This window comes from Leucoraja erinacea, chromosome 8, assembly GCF_028641065.1.
Source record: "Leucoraja erinacea ecotype New England chromosome 8, Leri_hhj_1, whole genome shotgun sequence".
In the NCBI taxonomy this organism is placed as follows: Eukaryota; Metazoa; Chordata; class Chondrichthyes; order Rajiformes; family Rajidae; genus Leucoraja; species Leucoraja erinaceus.
The window spans coordinates 39,382,998-39,406,405 of record NC_073384.1 but is presented as its reverse complement, the minus strand read 5'-3'; the positions used below and the strand labels follow the sequence as shown (position 1 = coordinate 39,406,405).

Here is a 23,408-nt window from a genome sequence, read left to right as displayed (position 1 = left end):
CTTTATCTATACAGGTAAAACTTTGATACATTTACCTTTATTTTGTCCTTTTTTTACATTTGCAATGTGTCCTAATTGTCCCTTTTCTTTGGTTTGCCCCCATGTTTTCCTCTTTGTTTCATGTTTGTCCCATGATCGTCTATATCCCGTTTGTTTAATTGATCTTTGTGTTAGTTGCTCTCTTCCACTTTACAACATTGATACAACTTCTGGCCGCAATTGAATCCTTTGGACTTTAAATGAATCCTGGTTCCTGCCCATCTTCATTGTCGATGCATCTCGGGATCTGTGGGATTTGAACTAACCATCACCTTGTTGGAAATTCCTCGCCCCTTCCTTTTATTTGCTGATCTACTCAACAGAAGAAGAATGGAGCGATGGATCCGGATGATCTTAGAGCTTGTCTCATCTCCATGGGCTTTGATCTGGTACGATAGATGCATGTTTACTATATCTGAGGTTAGAAATAAGTGTTAGGATCACCATGAATTTTGAAATCATGTATAGTCTTTCCACTAACTAGAAAGCATGCAACAGAAAGCTGTTAACTGTACCTCAGTGTATAGTATATGACAAACTAAACTAACTAACGGCAATTCTGAATTTTTATCAAAAGATCTGATATATTTAATAGTGTCCAGGTGGCCTAGGCCCAAAATTAAAAAGTGAACAAATAAAATTTACACAGTAAATAGTAGGGTGCTGGAGTTTTTGGCGATAGGGCAGCATAGTGGTGCAGCAGTAAAGTTGTAGCATGCAGAATCGAGTTAGGGTGAGGGTGATGGCTGTTTGGAAGGATGAGGGGGGAACTAATTGAAACTTACCGAATGGTGAAAGGCCTGGGTAGAGTGGATGTGGAGAGGATGTTACCACTAGTGGGAGAGTCTAGGATCAGAGGCCAGAGCCTCAGAATAAAAGGATGTACCTGCAGAAAGGAGATGATGATGATGAATTTCTTTAGTCAGAGGGTGGTGAATCTGTGGAATTCATTGCCGTAGAAGGATGTGGAGGCCGTCAATGGATATTTCTAAGGCAAAGATTGATAGATTCTTGATCAGTAAGTGCATCAGGAGTTATGGGGAGAAGGCAGGAGAATGGGTTGCGAGGGAAAGATAGATCAGCCATGATTGAATGGCAGAATAGACTTGATGGGCTGAATGGCCTAATTCTGTTCCTATAAGTAATGAACTAATGACTCTTTTGGCAGGGTGAGGCTGAGTTTGCACGGATCATGAATTTAATTGATCCAAATAATACCGGCAAAGTGACCTTCCAGTCCTTCATCTCTTTCATGACCCGAGAGACTGCTGACACAGACACAGCTGACCAGGTTGTGGCTTCCTTCAGGATTCTGGCAGGAGATAAGGTAAGGTTCTGTTTTAAAAAAGAAAACATAGAATAGTGCAACACAGGAACAATGTTCATGCTATATCTTTGTCAGCGTCAACACGTGGCGACACTTGTGTACTGCCTAGGTGAGGTCTGCTGTACGATTTTACTGTACCTCGGTATATGTGACAATAAAGTATCGTTAAATCATTGAACATGATAACCATACAATATATAACCATATAGCAATTACAGCACGGAAACATGCCATCTCGGCCCTTCTAGTCCGGGCCGAACACTTATTCTCCCCTAGTCCCATCTATCTGCACTCAGACCATAACCCTCCATTCCTTTCCCATCCATATAACTATCCAATTTATTTTTAAATGATAAAATCGAACCTGCCTCCACCACCTCCACTGGAAGCTCATTCCACACAGCCACCACTCTCTGAGTAAAGAAGTTCCCCCTCATGTTACCCCTAAACTTCTGTCCCTTAATTCTCAAGTCATGTCCCCTTGTTTGAATCTTCCCTACTCTCAGTGGGAAAAGCTTATCCACGTCAACTCTGTCTCATCATTTTAAAGACATCTATCAAGTGTTCCCTTAACCTTCTGCGCTCCAAAGAATAAAGACCTAACTTGTTCAACCTTTCTCTGTATACCAAATTAAACTTGTCTCTTCTGCATATATGTGATCCATATCCCTCTACTTGCTTCATTTCCATGAGCTTAGCTAAAACCCTCTTAAACAACATGATACTTGCTTCCACCACCACCTCTGACAATGCGTTAACTTTGTCCCTCTCACCTCAAAGCTATGCCTGTTAGTCTTTGACAACTCCACCCTGGGGAAAAGGTTCTGACTGTCTACCCTATCTAACTCTCTCATAATTCTATATACTTCTAACAGGTCTCCCCTCAACCTCCATTAAGAATTGTACAAGTTTTGTTTTTCCATGTTAAAACTGAGGTTCCTATAAAGTATAAAAATACCTGCAGATTCTGAAAATCTAAACTAAAAACAGAAACCACTGAAAACCTTCAGCAGGTCAGCCAGCATCTGTAGAAGACTATCACCTAAAATCTCACCTGTTTCTCTTTCCGTGGATTTGGTTTAGTTTAGTTTAGAGATACAGCATGGAAACAGGCCCTTGGGCCCACCGAGCCCGCACCGACCAGTGATCTGTACGCAGATGCAGATGCTTCCTGACCTCAGAATTTACAACATTTTGAATTCCTATGATGGGATGGCATGGTTGCACTGTGGTAGAATTGCTGCCTTACAGCACCAGAGACCTGAGTTTGATCCTGACTACGGGTGGTGTCTGTACGGAGTTTGTACGCTCTCCGTGTGATTTGCATGGGTTTTCTCTCATGTGCTCCGGTTTCCTCCCACACTCCAAAGAAGTAAAGGTTTGTAGACTAATTGGCTTGGTAAAATCGTAAATTATCCCTAGAGTGTAGGATAGTGGTAGTGTGCGGGGATCGCTGGTTGGCGCAGTCAAAGATGAACCGAAGGGCTGGTTTCTGCGCTATCTCTAAACTAAAATAAAGTTTGTTGATGTAGTTAATAGTCCTGATATCTGATATCATGCAAGTTAAATCTCCAGCCTGTACTCTGGTGCATCATTGCCCTCCTTTGCATCTCTGCTCCCATTTAAAATAGAAAAAACGATGCCTTTTTCCAAATGAAGTATCCTACTTTTCAACTACGGCAGTGCAAGTGTGTGGAAATGTGGTTATTTTTAGAAAATACAAGAGCATTTCAAGTAAGAAATTTAGAAGATGTTAATCTTAAACTTTTAAACTAAACTGACAAAATCACACTTTTTTTTTAAAAAACAGCCTTACATTCTGCCTGAGGAGTTGCGCCATGAATTGCCTCCCAAACAGGCTGAATACTGCATTTCCTGCATGCCACCCTACAGAGGGCCACCTAGTGTACCAGGAGCCCTGGACTATGTCTCGTTTTCAACAGCGCTGTACGGTGAAAGCGATCTGTAATAAAGAATCCTGATACAGCCTTTTCTTCCCTTCCTCAGCCTGAATATTTTAGTGATTGAAAGTGTAGATTAGTGAATAACCTTGAATGCAATACTAGACGTGAATGTCTAAAATTGATGTTGTGCTAAGCAAAATGAGAAAGTATGTCAGCCTGGTATGAGGTATTAGTATTATGTAGGGGAAATCCATTGGCATTTAATGGCACTGTGCGACTACAAAATCTGATGCATGAATAATAGGACTTAAAAATGTGAACATTTATTCCTCTTGGTATTAAAACTGAGTCGTAGATGACTTGCTTGATAGATTTGTTCACCAAACATGTAGGAATATTTAAACAAAAAAAGACTCCAAGTGCTGGAGTAATTCAACGGGTCATGCAGCATTTCTGGAGAACATGGAGAGGTGGCGTTTCTGGTTGGGACCCTTCTTCAAACCCCTAAACATCACCTATCCATATTCTCCAGAGATGCTGCCGCCTTCTTCTTGTGTATGGCGTGCACAGCCTAAAGTTGTAAGACAACTTGTTCTGTTTGATCTTCTGTTTGTGCACGCCAGGTTGATTGCATTCGTCGAAACAGGGTGGACCACGTGAAGGTTACAATCTCCAACCCCTGATGTTGCCTGACCCGCTGAGTTACTCCAGCACTTTGTGTCTTTTTCTGTAAACCAACAACTCCAGTCCCTTGTAGCCACATGTAGGAAATTACCACTAATACTTAAAAAAAAAAAACAGTTCATATTCCTCCTACACTATGTCCATGGAAAAGCTCAATGGTTCTTTATCACATAAATGCATTTTGTGCCAGCAATGAAGAGATACAATTATAGACCAGCCGTGAGCACAGTTTTCTTTTTGGCATCTGCTGCCCAATCAGTCCTTTGAAAATCAAAGTAAACTGCAGATGCTGAAAATCTGAAATAAAAACAGAAAATAGCAAATACACTCAGCAAGTCAGGAAGTCTCTGTGGAATGAGAAGCAGAGCTAATCTGAAGCATTTACCCTGTTCCCCTTTTCGCACCTGCTCAGAGTTTCTGAGGCAAAACATAAAGTGCAGAGGGAACGCAGTGGGTCAGACAGCGCTAATGGAAGGGATAGGTATGCAAAGTTTTGGCCAGGACCCTTTTTCATACTCAAGCATTTACATGTGTTTCTAACATTTTCTTTATTGCCTCAGTCCTATACAGTGCATTCAGAAAGTATTCAGACCCCTTCACTTTTTCCACATTTTGTTACGTTATAGCCTTATTCTAAAATTGATTAATTTTTTTTTTTTTTTTTTTTTTATTAATCTACACGCAATACCCCATAATAAAAAAAGCAAAAACAGGTGTTTAGAAATGTTTGTAAAGTAATTAAAAAGAAATAACTGAAATATCACATTTACATAAGTATTCACACCCTTTACTCATTACTTTGTGGAGGCACCTTTGGCAGTGATTACAGCCTCAAGTCTTCTTAGGGTATGATGTTACAAGCTTGGCACACCTGTGTTTGGGTAATTTCTCCCATTCTTCTCTGCTCTATGTTGGATGGGGAGCGTCGATGCACTGCTATTTTCAGGTCCCTCCAGAGATATTCAATCGGGTTCAAGTCGGGCTGTGGCTGGGCCACTCAAGGACATTCTCAGACTTGTCACGAAGCCACTCCTGCGTTGTATTAGCTGTGTGTTTAGGGTTGTTGTCCTGTTGGAAGGTGATCCTCTGCCCTAGTCTGTGGTCCTGAATGCTCTGGAGCAGATTTTCATCAAAGATCTCTCTGTACTTTGCTCCGTTCAGGTTTTCCTCGACCCTGATTAGCCTCCCAGTTCCTACCGCTGAAAAACATCCCCACAGCATGATGCTGCCACCATCGTGCATCACTATAGGTATGGTATTGGCCGGGTGATGAATGGTGCCTGATTTCCTCCAGACGTGACGCTTGGCATTCAGGTCAAAGAGTTCAATCTTGGTTTCATCAGACCTGAGAATCTTGTTTAGGTGCCTTTTGGCAAAATCCAAGCGGGCTGTCATGTGCCTTTTACTGAGGAGTGGCTTCCATCTGCCTACTCTACCATAAAGGCCTGATTGGTGGAGTGCTGCAGATATAGTTGCCCTTGTGGAAGGTTCTCCCATCTCCACAGAGGAACTCTGGAGCTCTGACAGAGTGACCATCGGGTTCTTGGGCACCTCCCTGACCAAGGCCCTTCTCCCCCTATTGCTCAGTTTGGCCAGGTGGCCAGCTCTATGAAGAGTCCTAGTCGTTACAAAGTTCTTCCATTTAAGAATGATGGGGACCACTGTGCTCTTTGGGACCTGCAATGCTGCAGAAATTGTTTTATACCCTTCCCCAGATCTGTGCCTCAACAATCCTGTCTCGGAGGTCTACGGACAATTCCTTCATCTTCATGGCTTGGTTTTTGCTCTGACATGCACTGTCAACTGTGGGACCTTATATAGACAGGTGTGTGCTTTCTAAATCATGTCCAATCAATTTAATTTACCACAGGTGGACTCCAATCAAGTTATAGAAACATTGCAAGGATTATCAATGGAAACAGGATGCACCGAAACTCAATTTCGAGTGTCATAGCAAAGGGCCTGAATACTTATGTAAATGTGATATCTCAGTTATTTCTTTTTAATTACTTTGCAAAATTTTCTAAACACCTGTTTTTGCTTTTTTTATTATGAGGTATTGTGTGTAGGTTGATGATAAAAAAGAATGTTTAATCCATCTTAGTATAAGGCTGTAACGTAACAAAATGTGGAAAAAGTGAAGGGATCTGAAAACTTTCTGAATGCACTGTACATTGGTGAATCTATATGGTTCTTGCTTGAAGCTGCCAAGAATATTTAGCCTCACAAGATATGCACCTGTCTCCCTGCCCTTGTGTCAATTAAATTAATAAGTTATACAGTAGGAGTAGAATAAGGCCATTCGGCCCATCAAGTCTGCTCTGCCATTCAATCATGGCTGATCTATCTTTCCCTCTCAGCCTGATTCTCTTGCCTTCACCCAATATCCCTTACACCCTTAGTAATCAAGAATTTGTCTTGTAGAATAAGGGGTAAGCCATTTAGAACGGAGATGAGGAAAAACGTTTTCCACACAGAGGGGTGTGGATCTGTGCAATACTCTGTCTTAGAAGGCAGTAGAGGCCAATTCTCTGTATGCTTTCAAGAGAGAATTGGATAGAGCTCTTAAAGATAGCGGAGTGGGGGAAGAAGTAGCAACGGGGTACTGAATATGGATGATCAGCCATGATCACAGTGAATGGCGGTGCTGCCTCGAAGGGCTAAATGGCCTACTCCTACACTTGTCTATAGTAGCCACCTTAAAAATATCTACTGACGTGGCCACAGGTGTCTGTGGCATTGGATTTGTTCCCCTTATACCCTCTAGACTTGGATTCTTACCCCTTTTCTTTTGTCATATTTTTGTTTGTATTGCATTGACATAAAACCCACAATAAAAGATTATGAACCTGAAATGTTTCGCTCTCTTGAAATATTTCATATATTCAGTGTTTTGTGTCCTCTTTACAGCATCTATTTATTGTTTAACCCTTAATATATCAATAGCTTCTGTAACTTAAATTACTGCATTTTGACCGGGATAGAATTTAACATTGTATGAAATTAGACTTAGAATCCAGTTTCACATTTTCATTTGAATGAAAATGAGATGTGAACTCCTGATTAGGCATTATCTGCAACACATTGTACACAAAGATCTGTCATTAATTCTTCAATCATGTTCCCAGTCTTTGCGTGACTCTTCATATTAGATTTTACTTCATAGCCTTAATAAAAGCCTGTTTTCTATAAACTGATATTTTGCAAATCCAGACTTTGTTGTTCCCGACAGTTTGTGGAGGAAAAATTGGAAAAGAACTTTCCCTCGTCTATTACAGGATCAACATTTTTCAGGAAAGAAGTATTATGTTTTCAGCTTTGGTCACCCTGCTATAGGAAATATGTTGTTAAGCTGGGATGGGTGCAGAGAAGATTTACGAGGATGTTGCCAGGAATCGAGTCCTCAGCTACAGGGATAGTTTGTGCAGGCTCGGATTGTATTCTTTAGAGTGCAAGAGGATGAGGGGTGCTTTTATCGTGGTGTATAAAATCGTGACAGGAATAGATAGGGTAAATGCACAGTCTTTTACCCAGGGTAGGGGTATCAAGAACCAGAGGATATGGGATTAAGGTGAGGGTGGATCGATTTAATAAGAACCTGAGGGGCAACTTATTTTTACACGAAGAATGGTATGTACATGGAACAAGCTACCTGCAGAGGAACTTAAGGCAGGTATTATCACATTGTTTAAAAACACTTGGACAGATACATGGATAGGACAGGTTTAGAGGGATATGGGCTGAACGTAAGCAGGTGGGACTAGTGTAGATGGGCCATGTTGGTGGGCGTTGGCAAGTTGGGTTGAAGAGCCTGTTTCCACTCCGTATGACACTATGTAGTAAAATGCTGTCCCCATTCCCTTTTTTTTTCCCCATTTCACGTTTTTTTTGTAAAATAAAACAGCATTTATATCGTTATTAATATTTGAAACTTTATTAAAATGAGTACTTGCTAAACTGGTTGACTGTACCCTTATTCCACAAGTCCATTTACTGGTCGTTTATCAATTCATTTATATAGAAGCTGATACCTTACTGCACACACTGGACAGCTATTTAGTTTGGGGTAGAGATGCAGCATGGAAACAGGTCCTTCGGCCCTCTGAGTCCATACTGTTCATCAATCACCCGCTCACACTGGTTATAATTTATCCCTATGTTTCATCCACTCCCTACTCTCAAATGGCAATTTACAGAGGCCAATTAACTAACAAACCTGCACATCTTTAGTGTAAGCTTAAAGAGCATTACATATTATTTACATAGTCCCCCTTGTCCTCACCTTCCACCCTACCAGCCGTCACATAATCCTCCAACATTTTCACCACCTCCAACGGGATTCCACCACTGGACACATCTTCCCATCTCCTCCCCTGTCAGCTTTCCATGGAGACCGCTCCCTCCATAACTCCCTGGTCAATTCGTCCCTTCCCACCCAAACCATCCCCTCTCCTGGCATTTTCCCTAGCAACCGCAGGAAATTCTACACTTTTTGCTTTACCTCCCCCCCTTGACTCCATTCAAGGACCCTAGCACTTTTTCCAGGTGCGGCAGAGGTTCACCTACACCTCCTCCAACCTCATTGCATCCGCTGCTCTAGGTGTCAGCTGCTCTACATCGGTGAGACCTAGCGTAGGCTTGGCGATCGCTTCGCCCAACACCTCCGCTCAGTTCGCATTAACCTACCTGATCTCCCGGCGGCTCAGCACTTGAATCCCCTCCCATTCCGAATCCAACCTTTCTGTCCTGGGCCTCCTCTAAGGCCAGCGTGAGGACCACCGTAAATTGGAGGAGCAGTACCTCATATTTCGCTTGGGCAGTTTACACCCTGGCGGTATGAACATTGACTTCTCTAATTTCAGGCAGTCCCTGCTTTCTCCTCCCCTTCTCAACTCTCCCTCAGCCCACTGTCTCCATCTCTTCCTTTCTTCTTCCCTCCCCCACCCTCACATCAGTCTGAAGAAGGGTCTCGACCCGAAACGTTGCCTATTTCCTTCGCTCCATAGATGCTGCCTCACCCGCTGAGTTTCTCCAGCATTTTTGTCTAACTTCTTATACATATTATTTAATATTATTAACTGGTTAAAATGCAACAAAAAGCTTTCCCCTATGCAACGATAAATGTAACAATAAACTAAACTAAATCTAAACCACATGGGTTTCCTCCGGTTGCTCCGCATTCCTCCCACATCCCAAAGATGGGCGGGTTTTGTAGATTAATTGGCCCATGTAAATTACCTCTAATGTGTAGGGAGTGGATGAGACTGTGGGATAACATAGAACAAGTGTGAACATATGATTGACGGTCAGCGTAGACTCTGTAGGAGCCATTTATGTTTAGGCTTTGTCTAGATATATCTTGCAGTATTATTTTGGACACCTGGGGGGGGGGGGGGGGGGGGGGGGGGGGGGGGTCGGTCATTAGATGCATGCCAAGAGAGGCGTATACATATGGGCTTAGGGGACATGGAGTGATTCAGGCCAGGCACAAGAGGTGGAGAGTACACAGTTCCTACCAGAACAGAGAGAACAGAAAGCTACAACTTATATGAAGGAAAGCTTGGTACATTCATCTCTTTGTTTGTACAACTACTTCAATAAAGAACCAATCAAACTGGAAATGATGACTGGAAGATCTGTTCTTTTTTGGTTTGCGTAACATCACCCCTACTTACCTGTGTAGTAATGGCAAAGGCATGTTCGACGCTGGAAAAGTTAGAAATTTGCCACTACAGACTCCTTTGCCAATTTCCACACTGTACCTCTAAATACATTTTTTAAATATATAAATTTACACTGTGGAAACAATAGTCTGCACTTCTGAAGAAAATAGATGATGTTTCAGATCGGGTTAGTCTGAAGAAGGGTCCCGACTCAAAATGTCACCAATCCATTTTCACCAGAGATGCTGCCTGACCCGCTGAGTACCTCCAACATTTAGTGTCTATGGTATAAATGGCATCTGCAGTTCCTATTTATTACTTTACAAAAGACTGTACACTTGACTTCTGTATTGTTTATTAGTTACATAATCCCGGCATTTAAATATAAAGACCTTGAATTTCCATGTAGCTGTTCAGGTCCCATGGCCTCCACTTCAAACGGGGATGAAGAAAGCAGAAATACATGGATAGTCAGAATCGTTTCCTCAGGATAGAAAAATCAAATATTGAGGACAAATCTTTAAAGTGAGGGGCAAGTTTTTGTGTTATACAGAGGGTGGTGCGTGCCTGGAATGTACTGTGGGGGGTGGTAGTTGAAACAGTTACATCAGTGGCATTTAAAATACTTTTGGATTGGCACATAGAAACAGAGAGATATGGGTTATGTGTACACACTACACACTTGAGGTAATTTACAGGGGCCAATTAATCTACAAACCCCGCCCATCTTTGGGATGTGGGAGGAATGAGGAGCAACCGGAGGAAACCCATGTGTGGTCTTCGCATCATGTTTAGCACAGACATTGTGGGCCAAAGGGCCTGTTCTTATTCTGTGTTGTTCTGTGCATGTACTATGTTGGTTTACATTTTCGAATCAAACGTCAGAGGGTATCAACGTTTTTATTTTAGTGTGTCACTAACATTGATATCTGCCTGTTCTTATCTACACTTGTAAATGGCTGCCTGTGATCAACCTTCATTTATTTCATTAACATTTTTAATTTCCACTTTTGTATCATTATCCTGTAATCAATGCTCTGATGTATATGGAAGATAGACATAAAAAGTTACTCAGCAAATCAGACAGCATCTCTGGAGAAAAGGAATATGTGACGTTTTGGGTCGAGACCCTTCTTCAGACTGAGAGTCAGGGGAAAGGGAGACGAGATAGGTAGAACAAATGAATGAAGATCTGCAAAAAAGTAATGATGATAAAGGAAACACCATCCAAGGACCCAAACAGTCTTTCCAGGTGAGGCAAAGGTTCACTTGCACCTCCTCCAACCTCATCTACTGTATCCCCTGTTCCAGATGTCAACTTCTCTATATCGGCGAGACCAAGCACAGGCTCGGCGATCATTTCGCTGAACACCTCCGCACAGTCCATCTTAACCTACCTGATCTCCCGGTGGCTCAGCACTTCAACTCCCCCTCCCATTCCCAATCTGACCTGGGCCTCTCCCATTGTCAGAGTGAGGCCCAGCGCAAATTGGAGGAACAGCACCTATTTCACTTGGGTAGTTTACACCCCAGCGGTATAGGGGGGTTGCACGTAAGGTCACTGGGTCATAGGGCTTGACGCACGGAGCCGCTGAATCCATCTGGAGGACATACGTAACTTCCGGTATATGTTATTAATGCTAGAAACGCGTACTTTCCTACCTGGTAAAAACCGCCAAAATGTTGAATTTCTACGCTGAAAAAAATTGTGGAAGTCGGGGTAAGTGTGAGAGACATGTACCCAACTTTAGAATTCCAAAAGTGAAGCAAAATGAAGGTAAAGAGAAGCAGAGCTGAAGGGACTACAGCAACTAAAGTGCTTGGTAAACATTGGACGTGCAGATATCGTAATTGAAAATATTGGGAATTATCGCGTTTGCTCACTGCATTTCATCAACAGTAAGGCATTATTTGTGTTTTTTCTTGATTCCTTTGGTATCTAAAAAGTATGAGAAGTGATCAATCTGGCTGTAAATTTTTCTTCAGATGCGTTTTCATTTTGTATGTAAAAACCCACTTGAGAACCATGGGCGATTTAAAAAATTTATAGCCAGATTTATCACTTTTGAAACTTTTTAGATGCCAAAGAAATCAAGAAAAAACACAAATAATGCCTTAGTTGATTAAATACAGTGAGCAAATGGCCAATGTTCGCCAAGCACTCTGGCTGTTGTTGTCCCTTCAGCTCTCACTTCTATCTACCGTCATTTCTCCTCACTTTTGGAATTCTGAAGTAGGATAAATGTCTCACACGCTTATCCCGATTTCCATAATTATTTGCAGCGCAAAAATCGACATTTTCAGCAGGTTTTAACAGGCCCGCTACGCTGGAAACAATGGTAAGTGCCTACCTGCAGTTCATCGCATGTACTCCATTTGGAGTAGCGTAGCAACTGTACGGGTCATGGGTCATGACCCGACTGCCGTGAAACCTCCCTATATTGACTTCTCTAACTTCAGATAGCCCTTGCTTTCTCTCCCACTCCATCCCCTGCCCTTTCCCAGTTCTCCCACCAATCTTACTGTCTCCGACTACATTCTATCCCTGCCCGACATCAGTCTGAAGAAGGGTCTCGACCCGAAACATCACCCATTCCCTTCTCACCAGTTACTCCTGTATTTTGTGTCTACCTTCGATCTAAACCAGCATCTGCAGTTCTTTCCTACATAGGCCATTGTTAGCTGTGTGTTAGGTGAGAACGAGTTACAGACAATGAGAATCAACAAGAAGACTTTGAAGCTGGTGCTACTAGGGTAGGGTGTTGGGTGTGGGGATGGAAGGTGCAAGTTAGAGGTTGTAAGCTGCCCAAACGAAATATGAGATGCAACATCCCCTCTCGCTGCTCCCCCCCCTCTGTGATTCCTCCTGCTCTCGGACTACTCCAGCTTTTTGTGTCTATCTTTGGTTTAAATCAGCATCTGCAGTTCCCGCCAACACATGTCTCTGACGTGTTTTGTTGCCGGCGGGGGGCGGAGCCTGCGCACTGGTGCAGATCAGCGGGCTGCCGGCGGACGGGAGCAGCGCATGCGCACTTGGGGGTTGTTGCCGGCGGATCTGCGCCTGCGCACTGGGGGCAGGCCCGGCGATGGGCCGGTTGCGAGCGGCCGGCTGTCGGCAAGAAACGTCACCGTGTCGCTGATCGCGCGAGCCGGCAGAGCTCGGGCTCTGGGCCTGGACCTGGGCCGGGCGTGGCTGCGAGCTGCGAGGCTGGCAAACGGGGGACACATGGCGCCGGCGTTCACCACGGGAGGTGGTGAGTGGAGATGGGACCGGGGGGGGAGGGAGTGAGGGGTAGAGAAAGAGGGGGAGGGGAGGGGGTAGTGGGGTAGTTGCAGGACCAAGGGGTGCAGAGGAGAAGACAGAAGGGCTGCAGGCGATGGTTCCTCTGGACCACAAAGTTTATGTTTACCATTGTCACATGCACTGAAGTACAGTGAATAACTTTGTTTTGCATGCTATACAATCAGATCCGACAATACCATACATTAATACAATACAAACTCAAATCCAATAAATAGGTAGATATAGGGGAAGATACAGAATATAGTTCTCAGCATTGTAGCCACGAGGTTGTGGCTTCAATGCAGAAGTGATCACTGTGATGTGACAGAAAGCATGGGCAGATCAATGGAGCAAAGAGTTTGTGATCTTTGACCAGCTAGTTGTTGCTTTCTGTTGCAATCCGGAGGATATATTCTCATTTGACGCCTGCAATTAGGGATGCAACGCTCCAACCCTACCTTCAGGAGTGTTGTCATTCAGAACACCTGTTTGTTCTTTCAAGTCGACATGGACGATATTTTGATAAAAGACAGCTGAAGGACTGTCCCGACCTGAAACGTTGTCTGTCCATTTTCTCAGCCTGACCTGCTGAGTTCCTCCAGCACTTTGATCATGTATGTTTCGGGCCCTTGCTATTTGTAAATAGATTGTTTTGTTATGTAACATGGCAAACAGCCATCGTTTGTGCTGCCTGTCAAACCTTGACATGTCCTGAGACCATTAATATTATACAAACAATATTAGAACAAAATATTATGCACTAATGCCTTTGGAAAATCTGTGCTCCAATCAATCTTAATTTAGGCATTTTATCACAAATTGTGATATGATGACTATCATTAAAAATCAGTTGAAGTAGTGTAATAGTGAGAATGAGTTGTTGAAGTGTTGAATTAATTTCTGATAAAATCCAAATAATTATTAGCTTTTTTGTTGAGTAATGTAAAAATTCTTAGTGCAGGTTAATGTTTGTACAGGTCCACCGCTGATTTATTAGCACCCTTTGTTCCAGAGTCTTTCTGGATTATCCATTCTGCCAGACCAACAAAGGTATTGGCCTTCGAGAAGGGCCCAATGGTACCGTAACAGTCCACCTATGCCGCCAAGGGGCTGAGATACTGGACTGCAAAGTCGTCCTCTGAGATCGGTTATTTTAACAGATCTGCATTCCAGCGTCCCGGCCGCAGGGGGCAAATTCGATCCGCCAATTGGACGTGGAAGAACGGACGGCTATGAGAACGGATCTGCTGGCTCTGGCCTGGCCAGAGTTACAGAGCCCCAGCCACAGAGGGTAAATACAACCCAGCCATCAACGTGCTAGTCTCAATGAGGTCGAGATAAGCCATATTTTTATAGAGTTCAATTAAAGTACAAATCTGCACCTCTATGGGATGTGGGAGGAAACCGAAGCACCCAGCAGAAAGCCATACAGTCACAAGGAGAATGGGCAAACTCCATACAAACCGCATCCAGGTCAGGATCAAACCTGGGGTCTAGAGCTGCGTAGCAGCAGTTCTACGAGCTGCGCAACTGTGCCGCCCAATGTTTGAGTAGCCTTTCCACTGCATCTCAGTGTATGTGACAATAAAATACCAAAACCTGGAATTAGGTTTTTTTCAATGTGCATCCTAACTTGCTGGATTTAAAAATAAGCTTTCTTAATTCCAGAAGTAAGGAATCGTCCTCAAGATGAACTTAAAAGAATTCTGCAAAAGCGCATCATGGTGTTGGATGGGGGGATGGGCACCATGATTCAGCAATACAAACTTGGCGAAGATGATTATCGTGGTGACGAATTCAAAGATCATCCAAAACTTTTAAAGGGGAACAATGATCTTCTCAGCATAACACAATCTGATATTATCTGCAAAATTCATAAGGTATGGCATAACCTTTCGCCTTGGGTCAAAGCTACAAGAATAGTAATTGTAGAAATAAGGAACTACAGATGCTGCTTTACCAAAAAAAAAGAAGTGATCTCTATACCTCCTTCCTCCACACTGTCCAGGGACCCGACAGTCTTTTCAGGTTAGGCAGAGGTTCTCTTGCACCTCCTCCAACCTCATCTACTGTATCCGTTGTTCAAGATGTGAACTCTTATACATCGGCGAGACCAAACATAAACTGGGCGATTGTTTCGCTGAACACCTTTCGCTGATCCACCTGGACCTACCTGATCTCCCGGTTGCCAAACACTTTAATTCCCCTTCTCATTCCCACACTGACCTCCCTGTCCTGGGCCGCCTCCACTGTCAGAGTGAGGCCATATGCAAATTGGAGGAACAGACTCATATTTCACTTGGGCAGCTTACAACCCAGTGGTATGAATTTGATTTCTCTAGCTTCAAGTAATGTTGCAAGTGTGATTTCTTGTATAATTTCTCTACTTTAACTTTGCCGCTGTTAGTCCTGATTAGTTTCCCCAAAGGGGAATAAAAACCAAGCACCCTGAGACAGTTGGTTCTGATTTTTGCAGCTCATCTGACCTGCAGAGAGACGAGGGTTAGATGTTTTGTCTTGGAAATGTGATGTCGAGTGAAAACAAGGGGACAGTACCACTGAGACTGGGACCACACAGCTGGAGGATGTGGGGGAGGGATCATTAATTTTGGTGATTTTTTTCCACACCAATCTTTCCTTCTGTCTTTGTCTTCCATGCAATATTCTTTTTCTCCATTTGCTTGATTCTATCTTACTTCTCCACTCTCTTTTCTCTATTAATACACTATCTGGGGTGATGGTGGAGGCAGATACAAAAGTGGAAATCAACAGGCTTTTAAATACGTGCATGGATGTGTAAGGTATTGAGGGATATGGATCATGAGCAGGCAGAGAAAATCAGCATCATGTTCGGCACGGACATTGATTGTGAGCCAATGGGCCTGTTCCAAAGGTTCTGAGGGATATGGGTCCAGGCACAGGCAAGTTGAACTAGCTTGATTAGGCAACTTGATAGCATGGACGGGTTGGGCCGAAGAACCTGTTTCTGTGTTATATAGCTCTGACTCTCATCCCTGATCCCACACCCTCCTTGGAATGCAAACTGATTGTAAGATAGAAAGGACAAAATGGTGGCACAGCGGTGGAGTTCCCGCCTTAGATCTGGGTTCGACCCTGACTAAGGGGGTTGACTGTAGAGAGTTTGTACGTTCTCCCCGTGATCTGCGTGGGTTTTCTCCGGAACCTTCAGTTTCCTCCCACACTCCAAAGGCGTACAGGTTTATAGGCCAATTGGCTTGGTTAAATTGTAAATTGTCCTTAGTGTGTAGGATAGTGTTGAGTCGCTGTCCTTGAATTCCTGCATAAAGGTGCTTTATTCCTTCACCAGAAGAATTAAAGCAATTCAAGAATGCAGCTCACTGCCATCGTCTCAGGAGGTTGGATACATTCATGTTAGCTGTGCATTGTGGTGGTATCAGAGTTCTCCTCCACTCTCCCCGAAGCAAAGCCAAATTAGAAATATTAATTTCCCAAAAGTTGATTTAAAATGTGTAAACACCATCATTTATTTTATTTCCTTTTCTCAGCAAAGTGTGTTTTTTATTTTAGGAATATTTGCTGGCTGGAGCGGATATTGTGGAGACAAACACCTTCAGTAGTACAAGAGTTGCACAAGCTGACTATGGATTACAACATTTGGTAAGAAATCTCCCTGATAACTGAAATTAAATGCCATGAACAGAAAAGTGCAAGAAGAGAACATCTTGTTTTTCATTTAAATCACCTTTTCTCCGTGCTTCAAGCTAAAGCTTAAGGATGCATTGTCCATAACGTTTAGCATTAGCTCTTTTGGAGTGGTAAAATAATAGAAAGTTCATAAATTATAGGTGCTGAATTAAGCCATTCAGCCCATCAATTCTGCTCTGCCATTCAATCATGGCTTATCTATTTTTCCCTCTCAACCCCATTCTCATGCCTTCTCCACATAACTCCTGACACCTGTACTAATTAAGAATCTATCAATCTCGGCCTCCACAGTGTTCTGTGTCAATGAATTCCACAGATTCACAGAAAGGGTTGGATTTTTAACCCTTTTTATACTGTGAATGTCTCAAAATGGGCCGGAATGATTTAGAGGTATATGGACCAAACAAGGGTAAATGGGACTAGTTTAGGTGGGGCATCTTGGTCGGCATGGCCAAGTTGGGCTGATGGGCCTGTTTCTGTGCTGTATGACTGGCTCCAGTGGTGTAGCATTTTCCACAGCTAAGATTGTTATTTATAAGTTTTGTGCTATTTGTATAAAATAGCTACAACATATGTCTTGCATGTGCCCAATCAAGGAAGCTATTTTCTACAAGCATGTGAGGATCAGCTCTCAGAGTTTCTCATTAGGAGTATCATAATTCTTTTACATTTTTTTCCTCCTCTGGGAGTTGAACACATGCCCTTTGTGACTGGCTGGGCACATTTTCCTGCTCTGTATTTCATAACCCTGACAGGCTTTTATCTATGTTTTCACTCTCTATTTACTCCCATTCACTCATTGACCAGATAACTGTGATCAGTCTGAAGAAGTCCCGACCTGAAACGTAATTGAATGACAAATTGTGGAATAACTCAGCAGGTCGGGCAGCATCTCTGGAGAACATGGATAGGTTAATTGTATGCCGCATGGTAACTCAAATATCACTCAACCTTAATTGGTGCATGTGACAATAAATCTGAATCTGATGTGTCATTTCGGGTCGGGACCCTTCTTCACTCTGAAGAGTGGGGGAAGGTGGAGAGAAAGAAAGCAGGAAGAAAGGTGGGGGCAGGACAAAACCTGACAAGTGATAGCTGGATACAGATGAGGGGAGGAGGTTTTGATGAATAAATGGTTGGACAAAGGTGTCCAGCTTCCAGCTCTCTTGCAGCTTCCAGCTTTCTTCCCCCTATCTCTCCCCCCCTCCCCCACAATCAGTCTGAAGATGAGTCCTGACCCAAAGTGACCTATCCATGTTCTCCAGAGATCTGGCCCGCTGAGTTATTCAAGCATTTTGTATCTTTTTCTTGAAGGAATCTGAATAAAGGTCCTGACGCGAAAAGTCACCCACCCATGTTCTCCAGAGATGCTGCATAACCCGTTTAGTTACTCTAGCACTTTGTGTCTTTCCATGAATGAAAGCTTTTATCTGGCATTGATTTGTTTATGGGATCTAAGAGCATATTATATTCTCCCGCATCACAGTCCCCAAGGCTTTACTTAAACAAATCAATTGGTTATTAAGTGTTTTAAGATGTGATAAAAGATCTGTGCGTTAAATGCCTTTTCATCTTGCAGTGATAATGGGTTCTAGGTATTTCATTTTGAACATATGTTGATCTTCTCCATTCCAGGCATATCGACTAAACAGAATCTCAGCAGAGCTAGCCAGACAGGTGGCTGATGATGTGGGAGCACAAACAGGTCAGCTTTATATCTTTGTTGTCAAATAGACGTATACAGTGCCCTCCATAATGTTTGGGACAAAGACCCGTCATTTATTTATTTGCCTCTGTATTCCACAATTTGAGATTTGTAATAGAAAAGAATCACATGTGGTTGAAGTGAACGTTGTCAGATTTAAATAAAGGCCATTTTTATACATATTAGCTTCACCTTGTAGAAATTACAGCTGTGTTTATACATAGTTTCCCCCCCCCCCCCATTTCAGGGCACCATAATGTTTGGGACACAGCAATATCAAGTAAATGAGAGTGGTCATGTTTAGTATTTTGCTGCATATCCTTTGCATACAATGACTGCTTGAAGTCTGAGATTCATGGACATCACCAGTTACTGGGTATCTTCTTGGGTGATGCTCTGCCAGGCCTGTATTGCAGCCATCTTTAGCTTATGCATGTTTTGGGGGCTAGTCCCCTTCAGTTTTCTCTTCAGCATATAAAAGTCATGCTCAATTGGGTTCAGATTGGGTGATTGACTTGGCCACTCAAGAATTTACCATTTTTTAGCCTTGAAAAACTCCTTTGTTGCTTTAGCAGTATATTTGGGATCATTGTCTTGCTGTAGAATGAACTGCCGGCCAATGAGTTTTGAGGCATTTGTTTGAACTTGAGCAGATAGGATGTGTCTATACACTTCAGAATTCATTATGCTACTACCATCAGCAGTTATTTCATCAATGACGATAAGTGAGCCAGTTCCTTCAGCAGCCATACATGCCCAGGCCATAACATCCCCACCACCGTGTTTCACAGATGAGGTGATATGCTTTGGATCTTGGGTAGTTCCTTCTCTCCTCCAAACTTTGCTCTTGACATGACTCTGATATCTTAATCTTTGTCTCATCTGTCCACAAGACCTTTTTCCAGAATTGTGGTTGTTCTTATAAGTACTTCTTGGCAAACTATATCCTGGCCATCCTATTTTTGCGGCTAACCAGTGGTTTGCATCTTGCAGTGTAGCCTCTGTATTTCTGTTCATGAAGTCTTCTGCGGACAGTGGTCATTGACAAATCCACAGTTGACTCCTGAAGAATGTTTCTGATCTGTCTTACAGGTGTTTGGGGATTTTTCTTTATTATAGAGAGATTCATCTGTCATCAGCTGTGAAGGTCTTCCTTGGCCTGCCAGTCCCTTTGCGATTAGTAAGCTCACTAGTGCTCTCTTTTTTCTTAATGATGTTCCAAACAGTTGATTTTGGTAAGCCTGAGGTTTGGCTGATGTCTCTAACAGTTTTATTCTTGTTTCTCATTCCCATAATGGCTTATTTGACTTTCATTGGCACAATTTTGGTCCTCATGTTGATAAACAGCAATAAAAGTTTCCAAAGGAGATGGAAAGGCTGGAAGAAAGACTAGGTGCTGAGAGCTCTCTTATACCTGCATTAAGGAGGCAATTAAACACACCTGAGCAATTACAAATGCCTGTGAAGCCATGTGTCCCAAACATTATGATGCCCTGAAATGGGGGGACTATGTATAAACATGGCTGTAATTTCTACATGGTGAAACCAAAATGTATAAAAATGGCCTTTGTTAAAATCTGACATTGTGCATTTTAACCACATGTGATTTTTTCTATTACAAATCTCAAATTGTGGAGTACAGAGGCAAATAAATAAATGATGGGTTTTTGTCCAAAACATTATGGAGGGTACTGTAAATGTAGGTCAAGGAATCAGAAAGAGAATGCGGAGGAAACACCTTTATCCAAGTACTGAGGTGAAATTTGTAAGCATAGTGTGTAGTTAAAATAAATAGCACAGATCTGCTTAAGCAGTATTGAGGAGGTATATGAGGGAGAGGGTATACAAATGGAATGGAATAAGGAAGAATGAGTTATGATGAAACATATTTGCTGGTTTGATTGTTTAAGCCAAATTTATTTTGTGCATGTTCTGTAAAATTGTATGTTGGTTCTTAGCCTGGTGAATGTTAATACATATAGATAAATAATATAGTCTTATTACCAAATGCTTCTATTAGATTAAACCAAATCAGACTCGCAAAATATTGCTGGCAGTAGAAATGCAGAGAAACATTGCAAGTAGTTTCCCCTTGAATATATGTATGATCAACTTTTCAATTCTAACCCTGTTAATGTATTTTAGGGTAAGTTTGGTATATTAAGTCATTAATTGGACAGATGATCTGATGAATGAACATGGCTAAAGTGTCATTCTCAAGGACACGAGAACATAGGAACAGGGGAAGGTTATCTGGTGACTTACACTTGCCCTGCCATTTAATAATGTCACAGCAAATCTACCCAGGTCTTAACTCTTAGACTGTGTCAGATCCTCAGAGCCCTCAGTTCCCCGAACTTTCAAAAACTTATCTGCCTTTACTGTAAATCTGGAATGATCCAGCCTCCACAGCTCTCTGAGGTAAAGAATTCCAGAGATTCGCTTCCCTCTGCCAGAAGTCCTTGAGAAATTAAATATTTTGTCAGAAGCACCAGGTGAAAATGTCTTCAGCATCCCAGTCAGCTGTCCCACTTCAACTCCAGACTGTCTGGACTATATTGTTTCCGATTGTGGCATCAAGAATACTCTGCAGATGTGGATCATTTGTTCTTCACTTTCAGCGAAGGCCAAACAGCTTGGTTAGCAACATTTTGTCTGGCAGATGGCAGACAAGCAAAATCAGTTGTGGGATAGAGTGCATTGTATATGCATGAAAGGTGTAGCACCATGCAGATCCACGCAGCCTTTGTGATTGGTACTATTTAATGCAATGAATCTGTCGTGTATACCATCTACCAAATGCACGACGTTTGTTCACTAAACTTGTCCCACAGCACCAACAAAACCCGCGACCTCTATCCCCATTAGAAAGACCTCTATCCCCACTACCCCACCGCGACCTCTATCCCCACTACCCCACTCTATCCTCACTACAAGGAAGGCAGTAACTGCGCCACATGCAGGATCCTCTCCAAGTCATGTAGCATCGTGAAATATCACCGTTCCTTCATTGTCATTTATCTATCTTTGGTATCTTGTCTCTAATATGAGATAATGACAATAAATTGAATACAATACAATACAATACAAAAAAGTAGTATCTTGATAACACGGGCTGCAGTGCATACCCCAACCTTCCTGTTGATAGTTATTGAAGAGCCACCACTTTTGCGAGACATTCCAAGAGACATCCGCAGTCTATAAAGGTAATCTCACTAAAGCATAGATCAGGTTTGAGAGATCAACTTGTTTACTTGCGCTTTAATCTAAATTTGGCTTAAAAGGGTAAATGTACCTAAGATACATCTAATAGAGTTTGTCATCTACAGGACTTCCTATATACCCTGGCTTTCATCTGCAATGTTGCTTGTTACAGGTATCAAAAGATATGTGGCGGGGGCTATCGGACCAACCAACAAAACGTTGTCAATATCCCCATCTGTGGAGAGACCAGACTACAGAAATATAAGTACGAAAGTAATGTCCATTGTAATAAAGCAGTTGAAAACTTATGAGAAATGATTAGGTGATGTTTTGGGCTGTGTCAGTTATTTGAACTAATGTCTTTTTTTTTTGCATTGTCTTTCTTTTTAAAGTCTTGCAGAATTTTCAATGTAATTTAAGTTTGTGTGTGCCTGAGTCTCTGTGCTTGTGCTGCTGCTGCTGCTGCTGCTGCTGCAGGCAAGATTTGCATTGTATCCGCACCTCACCGTGCTTGTGCGGGTGACAATAAACTCGACGTTTTCAAAACAGAGTTTAGAAACTCTGGTTTGTGTTACAAGAGTAGTTGATCCAGTTAGCAAACTTTATTCTGGTATCGTCTTATTTTTTATAAATATAGCATTGATAGGAATGGAGTTCACAAACTGTCCCGCATGCACAGCTAGACTAAAGGTTTAGATTGCATGGAATCTAAGATGAGCTAGCTAATTGTATTACAAATTGTTGGAGGAAGGAGTCAAAGGGTAGTTGTGGAAGCTTGTTTATTCTGATTTGGAGGTCTGTGACCAGTGGAGTGCCGCAGGGGTCAGTGCTGAGTCCACTGTTGTTTGGTATCTCCATTAAGGATTTGGATGACAGTGTGGTGAACATGCTAGTAAATTACATTAAGGAATAACAAATGGAATATAATTCTGACAAGTGTGAGGCGTTGCATTTTGAAATGTCAAACCAGGGCAGGATTTGCATCGTAAATGGTAAGATCCCTGGAGAACATTACAGAACATGGAGATCTGAGAGTACAGGTTTGTGGTTCCCTGAAAGTGGCGGTCAGGTGGACAGGATAGTGAAGATGATGTTTGGCACACTTCACTCATTGGGAAGGGTATTGAGTACAAAATCTGGGATATCATGATGCAGCTGTATTAGACAATAAGATCAGATTTGGAATACTATGTGTAATTCTAATCGCCCAGTTATAGGAAGGATGTCATTAAGATTGAAACGGTGCAGAAGACATTCATTAGGATGTTACCAGGACTTGCAGGCTTGAGTTTTCGGGAGAAGTTCAATAGGCTAGGACTTTTTTTCTTGGGAGCGTAGGAGGCTGAGGGATGATGTTATTAAGATGTACAAGATCATAAGGGACATGGCTAAAATGAGTGCTCAGTCTTTTTCCCCCACGGTAGAGACTTCCAAAATTAGTCAGCATAGTCATAAATTGAGATGGGAGAGATTCAAGAGAGACCTTGGGGGTAACATTTTCACTCGGTGGGTATTCCACATCTAGAATGAACTGCCAGTGGAAGCTATAGACGTGGATATAATCAAGACTTTGAAAGGACATTTGGACAGATATATGGAAAGGAAGGATTCGGATGGATATGGACCAAATGCAGGCAAATGGAACTTGCCGAAAAATTGTCCAATTGGTCAGCATTGACAAGGTAGGCTGACAGATCTGTTTCCGTGCTGTATAACTCTATGACACCTTAAACCTTAAGAAGCTAGTATTGGCCTGTAATTAGCAGCACTGTTTTGTTGAGAGGGTGGAGGCAGGCTACAGCACAGAACTCAAAAGAGGGATGTAATGTAAGCATCCAAGAAAACTAAGTTACAGAAGGTTTGAATATTTGTGAAAATTGAACAGGTGTTTGGTCAGACGTACATTAGGCAT

At 42.4% G+C, this 23,408-nt stretch overlaps 2 protein-coding genes across 2 annotated transcripts in view; both read left to right on the top strand.

The window, feature by feature from the left end:
- The window catches only part of LOC129699604 (alpha-actinin-2-like), a 64,394-nt gene extending 59,780 nt beyond the window's left edge, over positions 1–4,614 (top strand). Inside the window, 3 exon segments of the mRNA XM_055639553.1 lie at positions 363–428; positions 1,208–1,366; positions 3,177–4,614. Coding sequence (XP_055495528.1) covers positions 363–428; positions 1,208–1,366; positions 3,177–3,335 — 384 coding nt within the window. The 3' untranslated portion in view covers positions 3,336–4,614.
- Positions 4,615–12,663: 8,049 nt separating this feature from the next.
- The window catches only part of mtr (5-methyltetrahydrofolate-homocysteine methyltransferase), a 68,363-nt gene continuing 57,618 nt past the window's right edge, over positions 12,664–23,408 (top strand). Inside the window, exons 1-5 of the mRNA XM_055640012.1 lie at positions 12,664–12,871; positions 14,569–14,780; positions 16,450–16,539; positions 18,223–18,292; positions 21,669–21,761. Coding sequence (XP_055495987.1) covers positions 12,844–12,871; positions 14,569–14,780; positions 16,450–16,539; positions 18,223–18,292; positions 21,669–21,761 — 493 coding nt within the window. The 5' untranslated portion in view covers positions 12,664–12,843. The remainder of the gene's footprint in view (positions 12,872–14,568; positions 14,781–16,449; positions 16,540–18,222; positions 18,293–21,668; positions 21,762–23,408) is intronic.